Raw genomic sequence first — 21,532 nt, 5'->3', positions numbered from 1 at the left:
TTCCCAGTGCGGAAGCGATTCCCTCTACACATGCGTGGGGATGGCACCAGCACGCGCTGGCACTCCCACGCATGCGCTGACTCGCGCCGGCCAGCGGAAGCCCTTTGGCGGTGGTTGCCGTGGCGCCAAGCCCCTTTCCCACAGGCTGGTGGGGCACCAACCACTCCGGGGCGGGCCTAGCCCCTGACGGTGCAACGGATTCCGCACCTTTGGGGCGGCCCGACGCTGGAGTGGTTCACGCCACTCCGTCCCCTGCCCCGCCGGGTAGGGGAGAATCCCGCCCAAAGTATTTCAGGCAAGACTGATTCGGTGAGGTCAAGCTCTGTTTTACCAGAAGTTTGTTACGGTGATGACTAATTAGAAAGGGAAAGTCATTATTTTAATAATTCTGACTGGGTGCTGGCAACCAACTATTTTATGAATGGGTTAATGGCAATGTTTTTCATTTTAGGATCATTTAAGTGTAGATTTGCTGCATAAACATGTGCACTTGCTACTGCAATATGCGTCCGATACCTACAGACGATCTGCTGTTCTTCTGAAAGAAAGCTTGCTGGATAAAAGTGTTACAGAAAAATTACATGGTAAGACCCTCACCTTATCCTGTGCATTTGTTTGCACAAAAATTTAGTTTTTATTTCCATTGTGTTAAAACAATTCCGGTGCTGCAGTACTTTTGCCACTAACTACATCTCCCTCTCAGACATTAAACAAGGCTAAACCAAACCGTTCCGAACTTCAAAATTGTTTCCAAAATATACTTTATTCATAAAATTTACAGAAGTACATTATATGGCAGTTCAAAATTGACATTACATATGGTGCAAAACAAATCCTTTATTTCAGTACTTTATATTACTCACTACATTTTACAATTAGTTAATATTTACAATACTCATTTCGTTTCAAACATATAACTCAGGGGGATTTACACAGCCCCTCAGTGTACCATGGCAAGAGGGTCTTAGACAGTGACCTTTTCCCTTTGCATTTTGTGGCAGTCGTCCTATGCTTCAATGCATCCCTCAGCACATAGTCCTGGACCATGGAATGTGTCAGTCTCCAGCACCTGGTCTTGGATGACCCTCCAGAAAACCAAAAATGTCTTTCACCAAGTTGATGCTCCTCCAGCCTCAATTGATATTAATCTTGTGCGTCCCTGGGATCAGCTAACGGAGTGCAGAGTCCTGTGTTACAAGCTGCTCGGGATGAACCTTGACAAAAGTCACAGCATCTTTTTACAAATCAGTTTTGCAATGGCTCGTTCAAGAAAGAAGTGAGCAAAGGCCTTTTCTCCACCACATTTGCCTCAAGGGCCATGTGCAGAGAGGGTGAGAATCGAACCTCTGCAACCTGTTTTAACACCAAGTTGAATTTCTGACCCTACATTCTCTACAGTACAAAAGCCATTCACTTTACATCTCCGTAATATGACCTCAATGGTTACATCTTTCAGATGATAAGCAGATTTCTTTAGTATATTTGTAGTTATGTTCCAAAGATTCCAAGCCACTATTTGAGGGAGAGCATAAAGTTCTTCAGGTTTCTGGAGCACATTATTTTCTCACAGTTTGCAATAATACATTAACTGTGGCTGGCACAATTGGGAAATTTGCAGATGGCACAAAAATTGATCAGGATAGTTGTCGTCTCCAGAATGGTTTGGTTGAGTTGGCAGAGAAGTGGCAAATGGAATTTGATTCAGAATAGTGTGAGGTAATGCATTTTGATTGGGCAAACAAAGCAAGGGAATGTTCAGTAAACATTACGATATTGAGAGGGGTTGAGGTTGTGAGTAACCTTGGAGTGCATGTCCATAGATCCTTAAAGGCGGCAGGACTGGTGGATGTGTTTCAAGAAAGCATATGGAATGCTTTCCTTTAATGAACAAGGTATTTAATACTAAAGCAGGGATATAGAGATGGAGTTGTATAAAAAGCTGGTTATGTCTGAGCTGGAGATTTGTGTATAGTTCTGGTCAACACATCACAGGAAGGACATAATTGCTTTGGAGAGAGTGTAGAGATTTACAACGGGTTTGAAAATTATATCTAGGAGGAGAGATTGGATAGGCTTGGGTTGTTTTCTTTGAACAGAAGAGGCTAAGGGATGATCTAATTGAGGTGTACACAATTATAAGGAGGGTAAACAGGAAATACTTATTTCTCCTAGTTCAGGGGTCAGCCACCAAGGGGCATAGATTTGAGGTGATTGGTAGAATGTTTAGAGGGAAAATTAGGAAAACCTTTTCACCCAGAGGGTGATGTGCATCTGGAATTCACTGCCTAAGTTGGCAGTTGAGGCTGAAACACTCGATTCATTTTAACAAGTATCTGGATCTGAAGTGCTATAACTTGCAAGGCTATGGACCAGGTGCTGGAAAATGGGATTAATTTTTTTCCAGTTGATGCACACGATGGGCTGAATGGCCTCTTCCTGCACCATAATCTTTCTGTGGCTTCTATGGTTTTATCTCTATGCATGTGAATAAATTGTGCATGCTTTACAAAAATGTAGCTTCACAAAAATATTGATACTTTTGAGAATTATTTTTAAGCAAACGAGTGATTCTTTTGCATAAAGCTGTTGTATTCCTTATTTAATTGGTAATAGTTTCATGGTAGGGTATAGTTCTTCTGTATTGCCAGATTACAGTTCTATGTAAAATACTTGTTTCATATTTTGTAACAGTATTCTCAATACAAACTTAAAATTTTAGTCATTAAACTATACTTAATGAACCAGCTGTAGATGTAAAAGGCAAAATTCTGATAGGTGATTATTGGAAGATTTATTGTCTTGGGCTTTATTGCTTCATTGTCTTGGGCTTATTTAAATTTTCATTTTCTTTTTAGGGATCCTTTTTAACTCTGCAGCTGGAAGTATTTTGTGTCAAATGATCTACTCCCTTCTGTTGTTACCTGTTAGCATTGTACGACCTTTGCTGGGTAATCTTCTAGATCTTCTTCAACCTCTTGATCAGTTAAACCGACTTTTACCAGCTGCTATGATACTGGAGGAACAGGAACTTGAATGGGCAGTGCATGGTTAGTGTGGTTGTTTAATCTGGTTTCTCCCTCACTTTTGAAATTTTCTCTCAAAATAAGTTGTTAGGCTTGTTGTTTTTTCTGTGTTATTAAAAAGAAATTAAACTAGGGGCTGCCAATAAGTGCTTTTTTAACAGGTCGAAAATCAGGTTGTTACACAGGGCAGTGGATTTAAGTTCCTTTATGCTGCAGCTACGAGTCTATGGCAGCTGTAATGTGAGTTCTGGACAGGCAATATATACAACAGTGCCATATTCTTCCCACTGGTTGTCCGGTGAGAGATTGCCCATTCAGATGTCTAATCGTCACCCTGAAACCAAGGAGATGCGCCACAGACTGTGTCCTCATGGGGTGATAGCAGAGATCTCGGTTGCTTCAACTGTAACAAATTAGGAAGCAGTATTGATAGTTGCTATTACAGGGAAAACTAAACCCAAATATCAGGTATGTGATTCTGGAGTTTGCAGAAGCACCTAATGTAAGGTGCATATGGCATTCCCGCATTCAGCTTGGAGAACAGGCAGATTGTTATCCAGAGTATCACTTTTTTGTGGGAACACAAATCTAAATTTCTACTATTTGAGTTTTTGTTGGGGAGTTATTTGGATGATAATCTTCTGACTACTGTGGTTCAGGAGATTGGAATTAAAAGGGCTGAGCTAGAATGAGATTGGTAGCACTAGTCACACTGGCTTACTAAACCCACACGTGCCTGGTTCAAGAATGAGGTTCCAGCAATTTCTAATGGCATGAATTCCATCTAATAATTTGAATCTAGTGCCCAATCATGAGGATCTTCAGCTGTCCAGCATCAGTGTTGTCATCAAGCAATTGTAGTGAAGAATTCTGCCACAGAAATCCAGGATACATACTGAAAGCACTAATTTCTACTTTTTGGTTATCACTTTACAGAAAGTGAGAGTGTGTAGTGGTATTGCCGCTGGACTAGCAATCCAGAGATGCAGGGTAAAGATCTAGGAACATGAGTTTGAATCCCACCACAGCAGATGGTGAAATTTGAATTCAGTAAAAATCTGGAATTAAAAGTGTATGAATATGCAATGCATATGGAATTAAAATGGAAGATGAAATATAAGATTTAAAAATTATATATTTTACAAATTTTACAATTTTCTTTTCTATAATGGAGAAATGGGCCATTCCACCGATGGAATTAGTTTTCAGGGCCAGGGAGGCTGTTCATCAATAATTATGAACGTGGTACACCATTAAATAATAATAATTATTATTATTATTAAATGGTGTACCACATTCATAATTTAAAAAGCCTGTTTGAATTTCAGTATTTAATGCCATGTGTGTGGACTCCATATATTTTTGCATTGTTGCTACTGAAAAATGTTGGCCATTGGGCCAGGGTTTTTAAAGTTCGCAGCAAAGCAATGGCCTTATGACTTACCTCAAGGAAAGCTGTCCTCAATGATCGAGAAATCTCTGTGTATGGTTTTCCTTTTTCACAAAGGCAATTTATATCCGTGCCAAGGGGATGTCTTGGGGTGCAGTAGCAGTGATGTCAGCAATCAGGTATGCAGCCAATCACATTGAAGTGTTTGTTCACGCATAATAAGCCAGGAAGTTTAAAAATATTTAAATTAAAAATCAATTATATTTAATTTTTAGTTAGTGAAATAAATGATTATAGTTGGATTCAAGTAATACCAAATATGGAAGCTAAAAGTGAAAACTTTTAAAGTGATGATTTTAAGAATATGCAGATGTTTAGCAATAAATCAAAAATTATTGTACAGCTGAACATCAGTTACAACTCTTTCAGTAAGCTGTAAAGGTTTTTGCTGCAAGACTAATATAAAGATGTCTGTCTTGTTCAATTCAATTGATTTTCCATTGTTTTTAGTTTTACGTAGCTCTTAATGCAACTCTTGGAGAAGCGTATAATCACTGAAAACAACTTCTGGATTTGCTCTTCCAGGGCATCGAATAACTATTGCTGTTAGTCGACTGACCCTTGCACATCTGGATTTGTAATATTTTTGTCTGGGAAGTTACTGAAAGTGCAAGTTGATAACATCACAGTGAGGGAAACTGAGTGCTTAGAATGTGCATGAATGGGGCAATCAATGGTGTCTTATTAACCAATCAGATTGAATAATTATGAACTAAGTAGCACAGCACTGAGAACAAATGTGACGTTAAAGAGTGTATAATTGTACAACATATGAGGAATTTAGCAAATTGAATGCATTGTGGATAAATTGTGGATAACTTATATTTCTTAGAATCTGCAAACAGTTCGGAGAAATCCATTTCACCAGATGTAAAATCCTGGATTTGGCTAATAGATATGGAACGAACCATTTCCTTTACTGTCGGACAATGTCTTGGAGAAATGCTACAAGGTCCCATTTGCTCAGTAGAAGAAGTGAATTCAGTGTACTGGCTGAAAAGCCAGCTCCTCAGCAATGGCCTTGAAATTGACTCTGAACAGCTAGGTAGGCAATTGTTTTTACATCCTTCATACCACTTAAGAAAAAATTAACAGACAAACTCTTGACCAAGCTTCTGCCAATCTTGTACTATAAATCCTGTGTATTTTTTTGTACCTTTGCTCCTAGTAATTTTCATTGATATTTTGGTGACTTAAGGGATTTTATGGGCAGACGTTTATGCTCCCCACCTGCAATGGATTTTGAAGCAGTGGGGAGTGTGAAATTGCATGGACCGGATTCCAGCCCCATACTGGAAGTGATTTTACGGGGGGGGGGGGATTCCTCACCCCGGCTCCTACCCCAATTGAGGCCCACAAGTGGCCACTTAAGTTTTAGACTGACAGATGGATAACAAATTGTGGGGGGACAAAAAAATGACCAAACACATCGTGGGCAGGAAGAGGGGGATGGAGTACCTTCTGAAATTCCTTCTGGCTGGGGCTCCCTCTCTTCAAGGCCTCTGGACCTCCCCGTCCCTTGCTTTTCTTCCTGGATCCCAAATATCCCCTTCGAGACCCCTAAGCGGCCCCTACCCTTTCCTCTCTGGGACCCCTACCACTTAACTTCAGTCTCGCTCCCTGAACTTAGTGCAGGCGCAATGCTGCAGTGTCTCTTCCAGCCGCTGCAGCACTGTGCCTGAAGGGACTGCAGAGCTTCCGGGTGATCAGATTAGCTGACAGCTTTCTATGAGGGTCTTCTACTCATGTGAAAATGGAAGTCCTGCCTTCTGTCAATCAACGCTTGACCCCAGCCATTGTAAAAATTCAGATCTATGTTCCTGAGAAACTGGTTGTTGATGAATTCTCCCACATCAGCTCCTAGATGGGAGTCAATGCAAAAGGCTTCAGTGACTAGGAATGAGGGCCAATTGGATAGCTTTCTATTGAGCTTATAGAAGCCTTACAGTTCAGAAGGAGGCCATTCAGCCCATCACATCTACACCGATCGTCAGAGCATCCTACCTAGACCCACTCCCCCACCCTATCCCCATAATCCCATCTAACATTTTGGACACCAAGAGTCAATTTATCATGACCAATTCACCTAACCTGCACATCTTTGGAATGTGGGAAGAAACCCACGGGAGGAACGTGCAAACTTGACAGACATTCACCAGAGGCTGGAATCGTACTCGGGTCCCTGGTGCTGTGAGGCAGCAGTGCTAACCACTGTGCCATCGTGACGTTTCTTGAGATAATTTTAAGAATACATTTTAAGTATGGAGTGAATGTTTTCCTATGGATACTAGAGAAGGGTTTGAACAAAAAAAAATGAGTTTGTGTCTTATCCCATTGCTGAGTATGGAACTTTATGTAACAAATTAGCTGTCAGGTTCTGCTACAACTGCCACTGATAAGAGTCAAAAATAAAATGTTGTGAAGTGCTTTCAAAGTTTTTTTTAAGGTTTCTATTGCTATTGCACATAATACGCATTTAAAAAGTTCATACTCCTGCAACTTTCCTATGGTAATGTGGGTCCAAAAAGTAGGTAGCTGAATATGTTGTTTAAAACAAGGAATTTCTTTATATAAATAAATAACAAAGTTTGATAATAACAGCAATTCAGCAGAACTGTAGCAAAAGTATTAACTTTGAAAATAGGAGCACTAGTAAAACCAGGTCTTCCTTACTGGCCACCCTCTTGCAGACTGAAAAACCTGCCAAAATCCTCACAGCTGAAAACCCTCAATAGACGACAGAGAAAACAACCACACTGGAGAATGACTTACAAGAACACTTTGCACTCATAATGACACCCTGCAACACTGCTCGCATCAACCCTTAAATTCTAGTCCCACGTCTGGACAGAATTACAATGAAATTAATGACTTAACTAGATACAAGTTATATGTCTGTATGGAGCTTTGCGATTGCTTTGTGCCTATGCAATACCACTGGTATATCTTGTAATGGTTGATCTGAAATTATAGGTGAAGAGCTAGAATGAGAATCTAAACATGAGCGTCCTTCTTCTATTCCCCCAGCAGAGTCAACTGGCAAACCTGGAAACACAGGAACCACTTCCTGGTGAATGCCCGCAGCAGCATTATCAGCCATGTTATCTAACGATTCCTGACTCTGATACTTTTCCCGATTCATCTGATTTGAACTGCCTCTCTGTGGCGTGGTAGTCGTGTCCCTCCTTTTGCTTCTCATGTCCGCTGTTCACTCTCTTGAGATGTGGATGAAGCAGATCATGTTGATCTATCTAACAACAAATCCATGGGAGAGAGCCCAGTTCTCGATTGTGGCGTGATGTGATCCTGGAATTAAAATCTTGAGAGCTTTGTACTCAGAATATCAACTGCCATTCTCTTCAATCCCTCTTCAGAGTTTGAACAGCTCGCTCCTCCAAACCATTCGAAGCCAAATGAAACAGTGCAGTACGCAGATGGCGTACACCGTTCTTTTGCATTAACTCATTCAATTGTTCAGCGAATTTGGTAGACTGAGTTGAAAAACATTGATGCAACTTCTCAATTGTCATAGGAGCTGTAATATTACTGAAGATATATGCTTCCAGCCATTTTGAATGCGCATCTACAACACCCAAAAACATGTGGCGCATGAAAGGTCCTGCAAAGTCTACATGCAGTCTGCACCCAGCATATCAGGCCACTCTGAAAGATGAAGTGGTGTTGGTGGCTCCATCTTCTGGTTTATCTGACACGCCGATCAGGATTTCACCGTGTTATTCAAAACCAGATCCATAATAGGCCACCAGATATATGACCTGGCTAGACTTTTCATTCTAGAAGCATCTGGATGAGCCTCATGAATTTCATCCATGACTTGTGAAAGACCAGGGGACGGAATTACCACTTTTTAAAAAGTAAGTTTAGAGTACCCACAATTAAGGGGCAATTTAGCATATCCAATCCACCTACCTTGCACATCTTTTTGGGTTGTGGGGGTGAGACCCACGCAGATATGGGGAGAATGTACAAACTGCACACGGACAGTGACCCGGGGCCGGGATAGAACCCTGGTCCTCGGCGCTGTTAGGCAGCAGTGCTAACCACTACGCCACCATGCTGCCCTTGGAATTACCACTCTTGGACAGTGTGCATCCATCCTGCACACCTAACTCATCCCTACGCTTCACATGAAATTTCAACTCATCACCTTCTATCATAGTTAGCAACTCTTGCATCAGAAATCTCTTAACATGTGGCAGAATAAGGGGCGGAATTCTCCGACCCTCCCGCAGGGTTGGGGAATCGCCCGGGGCCGGAATTCTCCGCCACCCAGGAATTGGCGGGTGCGGGAATCACGCCCCGCCGATCGGTGGGCCCCCCGTGGCGATTCTCCGGCCCGCGATGGGCCGAAGTCCCGCCGTTGACAGGCCTCTCCCGCCGACGTGATTTAAACCACTTCTGGTGCCGGTGCGATTGGCAGCGCGAGCGGGGCGATCGGACCCCGGGGGGTGCCCCCATGGCGGCCTGGCCCGCGATCGGGGCCCACCGATTGGCGGGCGGCCGGGCCAGTGCCGTGGGGGCCCTCTTTTTTTCCGCCGCTGCCATGGCCTCCACCATGGCGGAGGCGGAAGAGACCCCCCCCCCCCCCCCCCACCGTACATGCTCCAGTGGTGATGTCAGCGGCCGCTTCCGCACCGGCGCATGCGCGGACCTGCGAAGGCCTTTCGGCCAGCCCCGAAGCCGGGCGACGTAGTGCCAAAGGCATTGGCGCCGGTTTTGGTGCCGGCCGGCGGAGCGGAAGCCACTCTGGTGCGGGCCCAGCTTTGGGGAGGACCGACGCCGGAGTGGTTGGCGCCACTCCGCTACGCCGGGACCCCCCTGCCCCGCCGGGTAGGGGAGAATCCCGGCCAAGATCTCTGTCCATCCACTACTTAATCTGCTTCACAGTTACGAGGAATATGCAAGTATCTCGAGTAAGAAAATAATCTCAGGAGGACACAGTAACATGGATGGCAAATCTGGTAAAGGAGAAGACTGCCTGCAGTTACCTTGTCTTTCCCTGCTCTGTAACTATATTATACTGATAACCTGACAAAATAAGTGCCCAGTACTGTGTTCTTGCTGGCGCCATGGGAGGAAAACATTTCGACTAACTGAAAATACTTCTCAGTGGCTTGTGGTTGGTACATATGATGAATGAATAACTATAGAGGTACTGATGGAATCTTTTCACCACAAAAACGATAGGTAGATCTTTTTGTCCAACAGTGAATATCCCTTTGTCAGCATACTAGATGCTAAGCCGATGGGTATTTCAGACCCGTCCTCCATTAAATGAGAAAGTACTGCCCATGCACCACAGGGCGAGGCATCGCACAGCAGGATAAGTTCCCTACCTGGACCAAAATGGACTATCGGGTTAGCCCTGAAAGACACCCCTGAAAGCCCTCTCCCAATATAGAATCATAGAATTTACAGTACAGAAGGAGGCCATTCGGCCCATCAAGTCTGCACTGATCTTTACAAAGAGCACCCCACTGAAGCCCATGTATCTACCCTATCCCAGTATCCTCTCCTCTGTAAACTCCTACCTCCTCTTGGTTTCTTTGTACAGAAGTAAGTACAGGGAAACCAACACTATAGACATAAAAACTTTTCACAATAGTTTACCAAGCCCAAAAATGACCTGAGCTCGGACACATTCTGGGGCTCTGGATTTTCCTTAATGGCTAAAATTTCCTATTCACAGGATATAATTGATAGATTTATTGTCACACGTACCGAAGTACAGTGAAAATTATTGTTTTGCGGCTAAGGGGAGCCACAGCACGTACGCAGGAGTCTTCAGACTTCTGTACCTTCTGCCTGATGGAAGGGTCAGGAAGAGGGCAAAGTCTGGGTGCAAGGGGTCTCTGACGATGCTGCCTGCCTTCTTGAGATATCAGCTAGAGCAGACAGAATCAATGGGAGGATTGCAAGCTTGTGTCATTTGTTGGGCTGAATTCACCACACTCTGCAGTTTCTTGCGATCTTGGGGCGAGAAGTTGCCACACCGAGCTGTAATGCAACCGTATAGCATGCCCGTAACAGCCTCCCCGAACAGGCGCGGAATGTGGCGACTAGGGGCTTTTCACAGTAACTTCATTGAAGCCTATTCGTGACAATAAGCGATTTTCATTTCATTTCATTTCAATGGCACATCTGTAGACGTTTGAGAGTCAATGCAAACATGCTGAATTTCTTTAGGTTCCGTAAGAAGTAGAGATGTTGTTGGGCTTCTTTGACTGTTGCATCAACGTGAGTGGACCAGGACAGACTATTGATGATGGTAACCCTCATGAACTTAAAGCTATCGACTATCTCCACTTCGGAGACATTTATGTAGTCATTTATGTTGTACTACGCTTCCTAAAATCTATGATCAGTTACTTGGGGCGCGATTCTCCGCACCCGCGGAAAATCGTAAAACCGTCGTAAAAATCGGGAGCGTTTTACGACGGTCGCGAAGGCTTCATTTCCCGACGGATTCACTTCCGGGAAATGGGCTAGTAGCGCGGCCGCGTCAATTACGTGCGTGATGACGACGGAACGCGGCGACGACACGATCACGCCCACGTGACGCCGCCCGACGCCGTAAAAAGGCGCGGGCGACCACAGAATCTGTCGGGCAGGATGTCGGAGCCGAGGAGAGCTGCTCCTCGCTTTGTTGATGCGGACGTCGAGGCGCTGCTCGATGCCGTGGAGCAGAGGAGGGGCATCATCCGCCCGCAGAGAGGGCATCGCCAACCTGCCAGCGCGGTACGCCAGGCCTGGCGTGACGTGGCTGCTGCCGTCAGTGCTGTGGGGCAGATCCCTCGCTCAGCTGAGCAATGTAGGAAGAAGCTACACGACCTCACCAGGGCTGCCAGGGTAAGTGCCATGAGGGTGCCCCCGAGTCACAACCATCCCTCCCCCTTAACTTAAGCAACCCCCCCCCCCCCCCCCCCCCCCCCGGCACGGGAGGGGGGGGAGGGGGATTGGGGCAGAGTTAATTGAGGATGGTTCACAAAGTTGTCGCAGACCCAGCGCTCTGGCCCCGAGGAGAGATGCAATCGTCTTATGACAACTTGACCCCCCCCAAACTGTGCCAGTATCTGAACGGACTGCTGATACCTTCCGTTTTGTAATGATCTACCTATGTTCCCTCCCCCAACAGGCCAAGTCCGCTCACAACCACCGTGAGCAGCACAAGACTGGTGGGGGTTCGCCCAACCTGCACCCCCTCAGCACCTTTGAACAGAGGGCCCTGGACCTTGTTGGGGGGTCTGCCACCCGTGATATCGCGCTATGCGAGGTTGGCGGAACTGCAGCAAGTGAGACAACCCTCCCTGACAAACACTCACCCCTCCCCCATCCTCTGTCCCTTCACACACCCTGCCCACTGGGACACCTCCCCCATCCTCTGTCCCTTCACACACCCTGCCCACTGGGACACCTCCCCCATCCTCTGTCCCTTCACACACCCTGCCCACTGGGACACCTCCCCCATCCTCTGTCCCTTCACACACCCTGCCCACTGGGACACCTCCCCCATCCTCTGTCCCTTCACACACCCTGGCCACTGGGACCGTCCAGCGGCCTGCCGAGCAAATCTAAATAACCCGTCTCATTCTCTTCCCTAGGACGTGATGCCGAACGACCATGGCCGTCTGCCTCCAGACGGAGACAGGAATCTGCCGCCACCTCACCCGGGGCCTCGCAACAGAGGGTGCCCGATCAGCGGGCAGCCCCATCCGCCCCAACCCAATCTGCGGACCAGGACGCACAGAGGGTTCGAAGTCCACAACCACCAGAAATGGCCAGGGACAACCCTCCTGACGCTGAGCAGCCCCACACCCTAGAGGAGGCCCTAAACATTGAGAGCGTCGGGCTTGCGGCACTGCTTTCTCCCACCACATCCATCATCCCAGAGACACACACCCCGGCGGGCCTATTTAGTGATGAGTCTCCTGGGGCACAGTCTGGTTGGCACATCACAGCTGAGCAGGTACAGCAGGTGGAGGTCGGAGCAACAGAGGGCCCGGACTCGCGGAGAACAGACCAAGCCCAGGATGCAGCTGGCTCCCAGACGTTTTCTGAGTTCCTGGAGTTTATCAACCCACCCGCACAGCCGATGCCTCAAGAAACCCAGGGAAACAATGACGGGAGGAGGACTGCCTTCCTGGCTCTGCAGACGCTGTTAGAGGAGTCGAACCGCGTCCAAGAGCAGGGAGTGGTGCCGCTCATGGCAGAGACCCAGTCCGACACCGCACGGGTGGCATCCGCGGTGGAGGCAATGGGTCAGGTTATGCAAGACGTTGGGGTTAATGTGCACGCGTCATCCTCGGCCCTGGACAGGGTTGCCCTCTCACAGGCAGCAATGTGCCAGAGCCAAAACGACATTGCCGGCGCCCTGCGGGCCATGGCCGAGTCTCAGCAGGTCATGGCCCAGTCGCAGCACGCCATGGCACAGTCCCAGCAGTCGATAGCACAGTCCCAGCAATCGGTCGCGGAGACCATCAACCGCCTGACACATGTGCTGGATGGCGTCGTGCACACAAAGGTTGAGGTCGCACAGTCCCTGGCGGGAATGTCTAACTCCCTGGACTCCGTCTCTGCAAACCTTCGGATCCTGGTGGATACCGTTGCAGGCCTCCAGGACTGGCAGCGCCAGGTGTCGGTGGTGCGACGGGGCACCTCCCCGCTCGCACCTCTGTCCCAAAGTGAGGCCCGGGGGCCACCGGGCTCCCCGAGGGAGGAGGAGGTTTCGGGGTCCGTCCCATTAAGGCCATCACGGGACGTCCCGGAATTCTCGGCCTCCCCCCGTCCCATCCCTGTTGCATCGGGTGGGCAGCAGGCAGAGCAGGGTGGCACAATGTCACCCGAGACGCCCGCAGAGCAGCCTGGCCCATCAAGGCCGGGTCGCCCCAGGAAACGCTTAGCCAAGGAGAAACGAGTCGAGGGGGGCGATTCACAGCAATCCTCCTCCACTCCTGCTGTATCATCTGGGGAGTCACTTAGACGTAGTGGTAGGGCCCGTAAGGCAACTAAGATAGACACTGAGTAAGTTGGCACGGGTGAAGGGCACAGTTTAGTTGTAGGGGCTAGGGCACCTGTAAATAATTGTTAACATTAAACGCACTGTTCCACCTTACTTGTAATACCGTGTGATTGTTCCACAGCCACAGGAATCGTGATGGTGACCGAGTGTCGCTGGGGTTGACGGGTGGTGAAACCTCGGTGCCGGGTGTGCAGTCCCTGCCCCTACCCCCTCCCACAGCTAGCCCACGCGGGCACGTGATGGAGTGTCAGTGACGAACTCAGCGGCCACCAAGGTGGATGGTTCAGCTATTGCCATGGGTCAGACTCTCTCTAACGATTCTGAGCTCACAGCTCTTCGCAGAGCGGACTGTCATCATTCCACATGGCACTGATCACACCCGCTGACACAGCCATCAATGTTGTGCCATACCGTCTGGACCCAGTGATAAGCGTGATGTCGAAGTGGAGCAGTGTACACTGAGAGGGGGGGGGGGGGTTGTGGTGGTGGCAGTTGTGTGGTGACCCTCTGCATGACTAGCGATGCAGGTGGTGGTTTGGTGTTCATCGGGACGTCACATGCGATGCGTGAACCGTGCTGCCACCAAGGCGTCGCTTGCCCGCCGTCCTTGCCGGGTCCGTCGTGCCGCCTCCTGGACATCACCAGCACCTGGGTCGTGTCTGCGTTCTGCGACCGCCACTCCGCCAGCCTCCTCCTCCTCCTCCTCCTCCTCCTCCTCCTCCTCCTCCTCCTCCTCCTCCTCCTCCTCCTCCTCCTCCTCTGTGCTGGCACCACTGCCACTGGCTTCTCCCTCCGCCTCCTGCAGCAGGTCATCTCCCCTCTGCATCGCGATGTTGTGCAGCGCACAGCAGACCACAACAATGCGAGCGACCCTGTCGGGCTGGTACTGCAGGGCCCCTCCGGAGCGGTCCAGGCACCTGAATCTCATCTTCAGGAGGCCAAGGCAGCGCTCCACCACACCCCTGGTTGCTGCATGGGCCTCGTTGTATCGTGTTTCCGCATTGGTCTGAGGCCTCCGTATAGGCGTCATCAGCCAAGACCTCAGCAGATAACCCCTGTCGCCTAGCAACCAGCCCCTCAGCCGGGGGGGACGTCCCTCAAACATCGCAGGGATGAACGACTGCGGCGCCAGTATGTAGGAGTCATGCACACTCCCTGGGAACCTTGCACAGACGTTCATGATCCTCATGTGGGGGTCGCATACCACCTGGACATTAATGGAGTATGTCCCCCTTCTGTTTGTGAACACTTCCTTGTCCCCTGCAGGCGGGCGCATGGGGACGTGAACACAGTCGATTGATCCCTGAACCCTCGGTATCCCGGCCACACTGGCAAATCCACGAGCTCGTGAGTCTTGACTTGCTTGGTCCTCGGGAAAGGTGATGTAGCGGTCCGCGATGGCATAGAGGGCGTCGGTCACATCCCGGATGCACCTGTGCACCGATGACTGGGAGATCCCAGAGACGTCCCCGCTCGGAGACTGGAAGGAGCCGGTAGCATAGAAGTTCAGAGCGACCGTCACCTTGATGGCAACCGGGATCGCGTGTCCTCCCCCCGTTCCACGTGGGGCGAGGTGCGACAGGAGTTGGCAGATATGTATCACCGTCTGCCTACCCAGCCGGAGTCTCCTCCTGCAGGTGATGTCCGTCATTGTTAGGAAAGAGACCCGGACAAGGTACACCCTCGGCTTTGGTCGTCGCCTCTGGCGTCGTGGCTGCACCCTCACTCTCTCCTCTTCCTCTTCCTCCTCCTCCCCCCCCCATGCTGCTCGACGACTGGCAACTCCTCGGCCCTTCCCTCTGCTGCTGCAGCTGGCCCTGCATCCACTGCGGGTTGTGGGTGTGGATGCTGTTGCATCTCCAAATGCAGTAGAGCGGCCCCAACCACTGCGCAGAACATAGCCGTTCTGTTCCCATACATTGTGCTAACCTACAGAAGGGTGGTGGGGGGGCAGAGAAATGGGACATGTTAGACGGAGGTTAGTCGACACCTCGGCAGCCGCCTGCCATGGGATACCTGTGTGTCCCGGTGGCCTGGTGGCGCTGCTGACACGCGGGCAGCCTAACCCCTGGTCACTTTCTGTATCCAACGGCCAGTAAACTATGGCCTCCTCACGGGTGCGTCAGTGGCCTGTGTCCGGAAGCCACAGGGCAACCAGCGGCCTTGTCCTCGTGACCGGCACGCCATGGCACGCTGGCAGACATTTTGTAACGGGGTTGGACGGCTCACTCTCTACCTAACCCCCCCCCCCTCCATCTCCCCCACTGCCTCCCCCGTCGCCCCCCACTGCCTCCCCCGTCGCCCCCCACTGCCTCCCCCGTCGCCCCCACTGCCCCCTCCGTCTCCCCCCCACTGCCTCCCCCGTCGCCCCCACTGCCCCCTCCGTCTCCCCCACTGCCTCCTCCGTCTCCCCCACTGCCTCCCCCGTCTCTCCCCACTGCCTCCCCCGTCACCCCCACTGCCCCCTCCTTCTCCCCCACTGCCCCCTCCGTCGCCCCCCACTGCCTCCCCCGTCGCCCCCCACTGCCTCCCCCGTCGCCCCCCACTGCCTCCCCCGTCTCCCCCACTGCCCCCTCCGTCTCCCCCACTGCCCCCTCCGTCTCCCCCACTGCCCCCTCCGTCTCCCCCACTGCCCCCTCCGTCTCCCCACTGCCTCCCCCGTCGCCCCCCACTGCCTCCCCCGTCTCCCCCCACTGCCTCCCCCGTCTCCCCCACTGCCTCCCCCGTCGCCCCCACTCCCCCCGCTCTGGACCCCCTCCCGTTCTCAGGGATGCCTTCCCCGTTGTGGCCAGACTCGAGCGGTGCGCTGAGCGGTGCGCTGAGCGGTGCGCAGAGTGGTGCCCTGACCTCCTCCAAGCAGTCGTCAGCCAGGCCGACTGGTTGACGAATTTAAAAAGCAGGTGTGTTTCACGACGTGCAAACAGGGCGCCATGACGTCGGGACTTCGGCCCATCCGGGCCGGTGAATAGCCGGGGGGGGCTATCAGTGGCGATTCTGGTCGTGTCAGGGGCGGGAAGGAGGCGTTTGTCGGGAATGGCGACTCCGACATTTGCGGGGTTCGGAGAATAGCGGGAGGGCGTCGGAACAGCGTCGCCGTAAAAATTTCCGACGCCCGCTATTCTCCGAACCGTCGTGAGTCCGGAGAATCGCGCCCTTGGTTTTACTGACATTTATTAGAGAGAGAGGTTGTTTTTGGTACACCATGCAACCAAGTGATCTATCTCCCTCCTGTAGTCTGACTCATCGTTTTTTCAGATACGACCCACCACAATCGTACCAGCTGCAAACTTATGGATCGAATTGGAGTTAAATCTTGCCACACAGTCATGTGTGCATAGAGAGTACAGTAGAGGACTGAGAACACATCCTTACGGAACCCCGGTGTTGAGGACTGTTTTGGAGGCGAACAGCTCCTCAAACACGGTCACAAGCATCCCCCACCTTTTCTCAAAGCCCCCTGCAGAACCCCTTAACTCATACTTTATCTTCTTCAACGGCAGGAAGTCGTACAGGTCATCCAATCAAGCCACTACCCCGGTGGCGATGCTGACTGCCACGCCAGTAAAATTCGATGCCGTGCAGTCAGAGAGGCAAAGGCCAAGACATCGGCCTTCCGCCTCTCCATGAGCTCCGGCTTCTCTGAAACCCCAAATATCGACACCAAAAGGTTCGAGTCCACCTCCTCCTCCACTATCCTGGCTAAGACCATGAACACTCCCGCCCAGAATCTTCCCAATTTTTGACAACCCCAAAACATGTGCGCGTGATTCATTGACCCCTGCCCAGACCCCTCTCATTCATCTGCTACCCCCTGAAAGAACCCACTCATTCTTCCCCGAGTCATATGCGCCCTGTGCACCACCTTAAACTGTATCTGGCTCATAGCACAAGAGGAGGTCCCGTTTACCCTACGCAGTGCCTCACTCCATACTCCCCAATTGATCTCCCCTCCCACCTCCGCTTCCCGTTTCTCCTTGATCTTCACCAGCCGCTCGCCTTCCTGCTCCCCCACCCACTTGAATATATCCTCAATTCTTCCTTCCCCTTCCACATCCGGAAGCATCAGTTGCTCCAGCAGGGTGTAACCCGGCAACCTAGGAAACCCCCTCTAGACCTTTTGCATAAAGTTCCTAACTTGCAGATACCTGAACTCACTACCCCTAGGCAGCTCTACCCTCTCCCTTAGCTCCTCCAGACTGGTGAACCCTTCCTCCAAATACAGATCCCTCACCTTGACCAGCCCCCTTTTCCCTCCACCTCCTGTATACACTATCTATTACCCCCGGCTCAAACCTATGATTCTCGCCCAGCGGCTTTAACACCGACATCACTTCCACCCTAAAATGCCTTTTCAACTGATTCCACATCTTCACCGTGAACCGGGCTCCCTGACTACCTGCTCGGAACAACTGGCAACGCTGCCGTAATCATAACCCACAAACTAGACCCCTTACAAGATTCCTTCTCCATCCTAACCCACTCTACCCCTTCTCCTTCCCACCACCGCTACACCTTGTCCACATTCGCAGCCCAATAGTAATGAAGCATTTCAGCAACGGCACACCCCTCCCTCCACTGTCTCTGCTTCAGTAGCTGGGCCCTCCCCACCCTCGGCACCTTCCCCGCCCATACAAAGTCCGAAATGATCTTGTCCACTTTCTGAAAAAATGCCTTTTGGTGTAAAGATTGGGAGAGCCTGAAAGATGAACAAGAATATCGGCAGAATATTAATATTCACTTGGACCCTCCCCGCCAACGTTAAGTGCAGTATATGCCACCTTTTAAGAACCTCCCTGGCCTCCTGCACCAGCATTGTTAAGTTCCACATATGGAGCCCCATCCATTCCCTCAGTACCTGAATCCCCAAATACCTAAACCTATCCCTCGCTACCATAAATGGCATCCCCCCTAAATTAGCACGCTGTCCCAGCTCAGTCACTGGGAATAACTCACTTTCCCTACATTCAGTTTGTACCCCAAGAACCCTCCAAACCTCCCCAGCAGGCCCATAATCGTTCCCATACTCTCCAACGGATTGAAACAGACAGCAAGAGGTCATCGGCATAGAGCGACATCCGATGCTCCCTTTGTCCTCTCGTAATGCCCTGCCACTCTGCCAACCCCCTGAGAGCCATTGCCAATGGCTCTATGGCCCGCACAAACAGCAATGGTGACAGCGGGCACCTCTGCCTCATACCCCTGTGTAAGTCAAATCTTTGTGAGCTCATATCATTTGTCCTCACCCTCGCCCTTGAATGCCACATATAGCAACCGCACCCATGTCACAATTCTCGGCCAAAACCTTGAACAAGTAGCGCCACTCCACCCAGTCAAATGCCTTCTACGCGTCCACTACCTCCGGTACCAGAGCCCCTGACTGATTCATCACCACATTCAACAGCCGTCTTATGTTACTCATGAGCTGCCTACCCTTCACGTAGCCTGTTTGATCTTCTGCAACCACCCCATGGACACGATCCTCCATCCTCCCCGCCAGCAAATTAACCAATGGTTTCACATCCGTGTTCTGTAGTGATATGGGCCTTTTCGACCCGCATTCCGCCGGGTCTTTCCCCTTTTCAGAATTAGTGTGATTACTGCCTGCATCATCGTCTCCGGCAACTCCCCCTTCTCCAGTGCTTCATTAAACGCCCCTGACAGGGGAGGTGCCATGTCCGTCGCAAATTCCTTATAAATTCCGCCAGATACCTATCCGGCCCAGGGCCTTCCCCTACCTCATACCCCTGATACTATCTAGCACCTCCCGTGGCTCCTCCAACGCCTGCCTCTTTACTTCCTCCACCTGGGGAAATTCCAGCTAGTCCAAGAACCGCCCCATGTCCCCCTCCTCTCCCCCGGGTCCGCCTCGTAAAGACCCTGGTAGTACTCCCTAAAGGCCTCTTTATCCTCCTGTCTCCGATACCACATCTCCAGTTCGTATCTTCAGTATTTCCCTGGATGCAGCTTGCCTCCACAGCTGGTGCGCCAGCATGCGGCTCACCTTGTCCCCATACTCGTATTGCACCCCTCTTGCCCTACACGTTGTCAGCCTGTCAAACTGCCCCTGCAACATTTTCCCCCGAGCCAAACACTCCACGGTGGGTATCCTCAAATATTCCCTGTCCACCTCCACTATCTCGCTCACCAGACGGTCATGTTCCTCCCTCCTTTCCAAGCCTTGTAATTTCCCCCGGACCACTGCCTTCAGTGCTTCCCAAAAACGGCCACATACTCCTTAATCTTTGCCAGCACCTTATCACAAAAACCTTCATCCGCCAACAACTCCGGGTCAAACCTCCACCTGACCTCTGCTCTCGTCCCCATCTAAACCGAATCTCCAGCCAGTAGGGCACATGGTCCGAGATAGCTACCCCCACATACTCTGGCCCCTCTACACCATCCAAAATCTCCCAACTCACTACAAAGTAATCAATCCTCGAATACACCTTCTAGATGTGTGAAAAGAAGGAATACTCCGTCCTGGGTTCAGAAAGCAACATGGATCCACTATACCCATCCTCTACATAACCCCCCCCCCCCCCCCCCTCCAGCTCCCTTGTCATTCGTACCTTACCCATTGACCTGCGGTTCAACCTATCCACCAACGGCTCCAGGACACAGTTAAAATCAACTCCGATGATCAACTGGTGTGTGGCCAAATTCGGGATCACTGCCAGCAACCCCCTCATAAAATCCACATCATCCCAATTTGGAGCATCAACATTTACCAACACGACCGGTGCCCCTTCTAAATCCCCACTCACAATATGATATCTCCCACCCGGATCCCTCACCCTCTTAGCACTCACAAATCCTATTGTTTTCCTCATTAAAATCACAACTCCCCTCGATTTTGAATCAAACCAGGAGTGAAAAACCTGTTTGACCCACTCCTTCCTTAACCTAACCTGGTCTTTCACACGGAGGTATGTCTCCTGCAGAAAGACCACGCCCACCGCTCCCATGTCGCAACAACCCCGCCACCCCTCTCGGCCTTCTCCCCCACCACCTTGGTTCCATTCACCAGCATCACCTGCGCGGCAGCCCTTGCCCAAAGGCACCTCATCCCCCCCCCCCCCACATTTCAGCTAAAGGAGGAAGGATACCTGCTGACTTTACCCTAATGAAGAACGGTAGCACAAGTGGATAGCACTGTGGCTTCACAGCACCAGGGTCCTCGGTTCGAATCTCCGCTGGGTCACTGTCTGTGCGGAGTCTGCATGTTCTCCCCGTGTCTGCGTGGGTTTCCTCCGGGTGCTACGGTTTCCTCCCACAGTCACGGTTTCCTCCCACAGTCCAAAGACGTGCAGGTTAGATGGATTGGCCATGATAAATTGCCCTTAGTGACCAAAAAGGTTAGGAGAGGTTATTGGGTGACGGGGATAGAGTGGAAGTGAGGGCGTAAGTGGGTCGGTGCAGACTCGATGGGCCGAATGGCCTCCTTCTGCACTGTACTATGATCTATGTTCTACCCCATCCAAACAAAGACTTTTCCTGAACTCCAGGCAGCCTTTTCCAAAAGCAAACAAACAAATGTTAAATCCAACAGTCCGATAAAACATGAGGGGAGGATGGGAACATCCATCCCACACAAACTTTTCATCCCTACAACCCCAACAGTAAACAGCAAACACCACCTCAAAAAAGACAGAACTCCCCCAATCCCTACCCCCACTTCAAACAGGCTCTCAAACATTACAATGTGCCAGCACCCCTGTTCCTAAGCACTGTCCGCTCAGTTCTCCCCCAGTTTATGCTCCTTAATGAAATCTTCGGCCGCTTCTGGGGTCTCAAAATAATATTCCCTGCCTCCGAATGTCACCCATAATTTTGTCGGGTAGCGCACCCCAAACCTGATCTGCCGCCGTTACAGCACCGCCGTGGCCTTTTTGAAGCCTGCCCGCCACTTCGCCAACTCAGCGCTGTTGTTTTGGTAAATTCAGACCTTATTCCCCTCCCAGTCGCAGGTACGCTTTTCCCTGGCCCATCGCAAAATCTTCTCTTCACAAATGTGTGGAG

The 21,532-nt window shown here is 50.5% G+C and overlaps 1 protein-coding gene across 3 annotated transcripts in view; it reads left to right on the top strand.

The window, feature by feature from the left end:
- The window catches only part of LOC119962749 (probable E3 ubiquitin-protein ligase HERC1), a 594,360-nt gene that overhangs the window by 125,449 nt on the left and 447,379 nt on the right, over positions 1 to 21,532 (top strand). For all 3 annotated transcript variants that reach the window (XM_038790765.1, XM_038790766.1, XM_038790764.1), the window contains 3 exons: positions 452 to 584; positions 2,856 to 3,047; positions 5,306 to 5,518. In XM_038790765.1, the coding sequence (XP_038646693.1) occupies positions 452 to 584; positions 2,856 to 3,047; positions 5,306 to 5,518 (538 nt within the window). The remainder of the gene's footprint in view (positions 1 to 451; positions 585 to 2,855; positions 3,048 to 5,305; positions 5,519 to 21,532) is intronic.

The sequence above is a fragment of the Scyliorhinus canicula genome, chromosome 3 (assembly GCF_902713615.1).
Source record: "Scyliorhinus canicula chromosome 3, sScyCan1.1, whole genome shotgun sequence".
NCBI lineage: Eukaryota > Metazoa > Chordata > Chondrichthyes > Carcharhiniformes > Scyliorhinidae > Scyliorhinus > Scyliorhinus canicula.
Note: the sequence above shows the minus strand (reverse complement) of the source record. Positions and strands in the feature narration are given on the sequence as shown.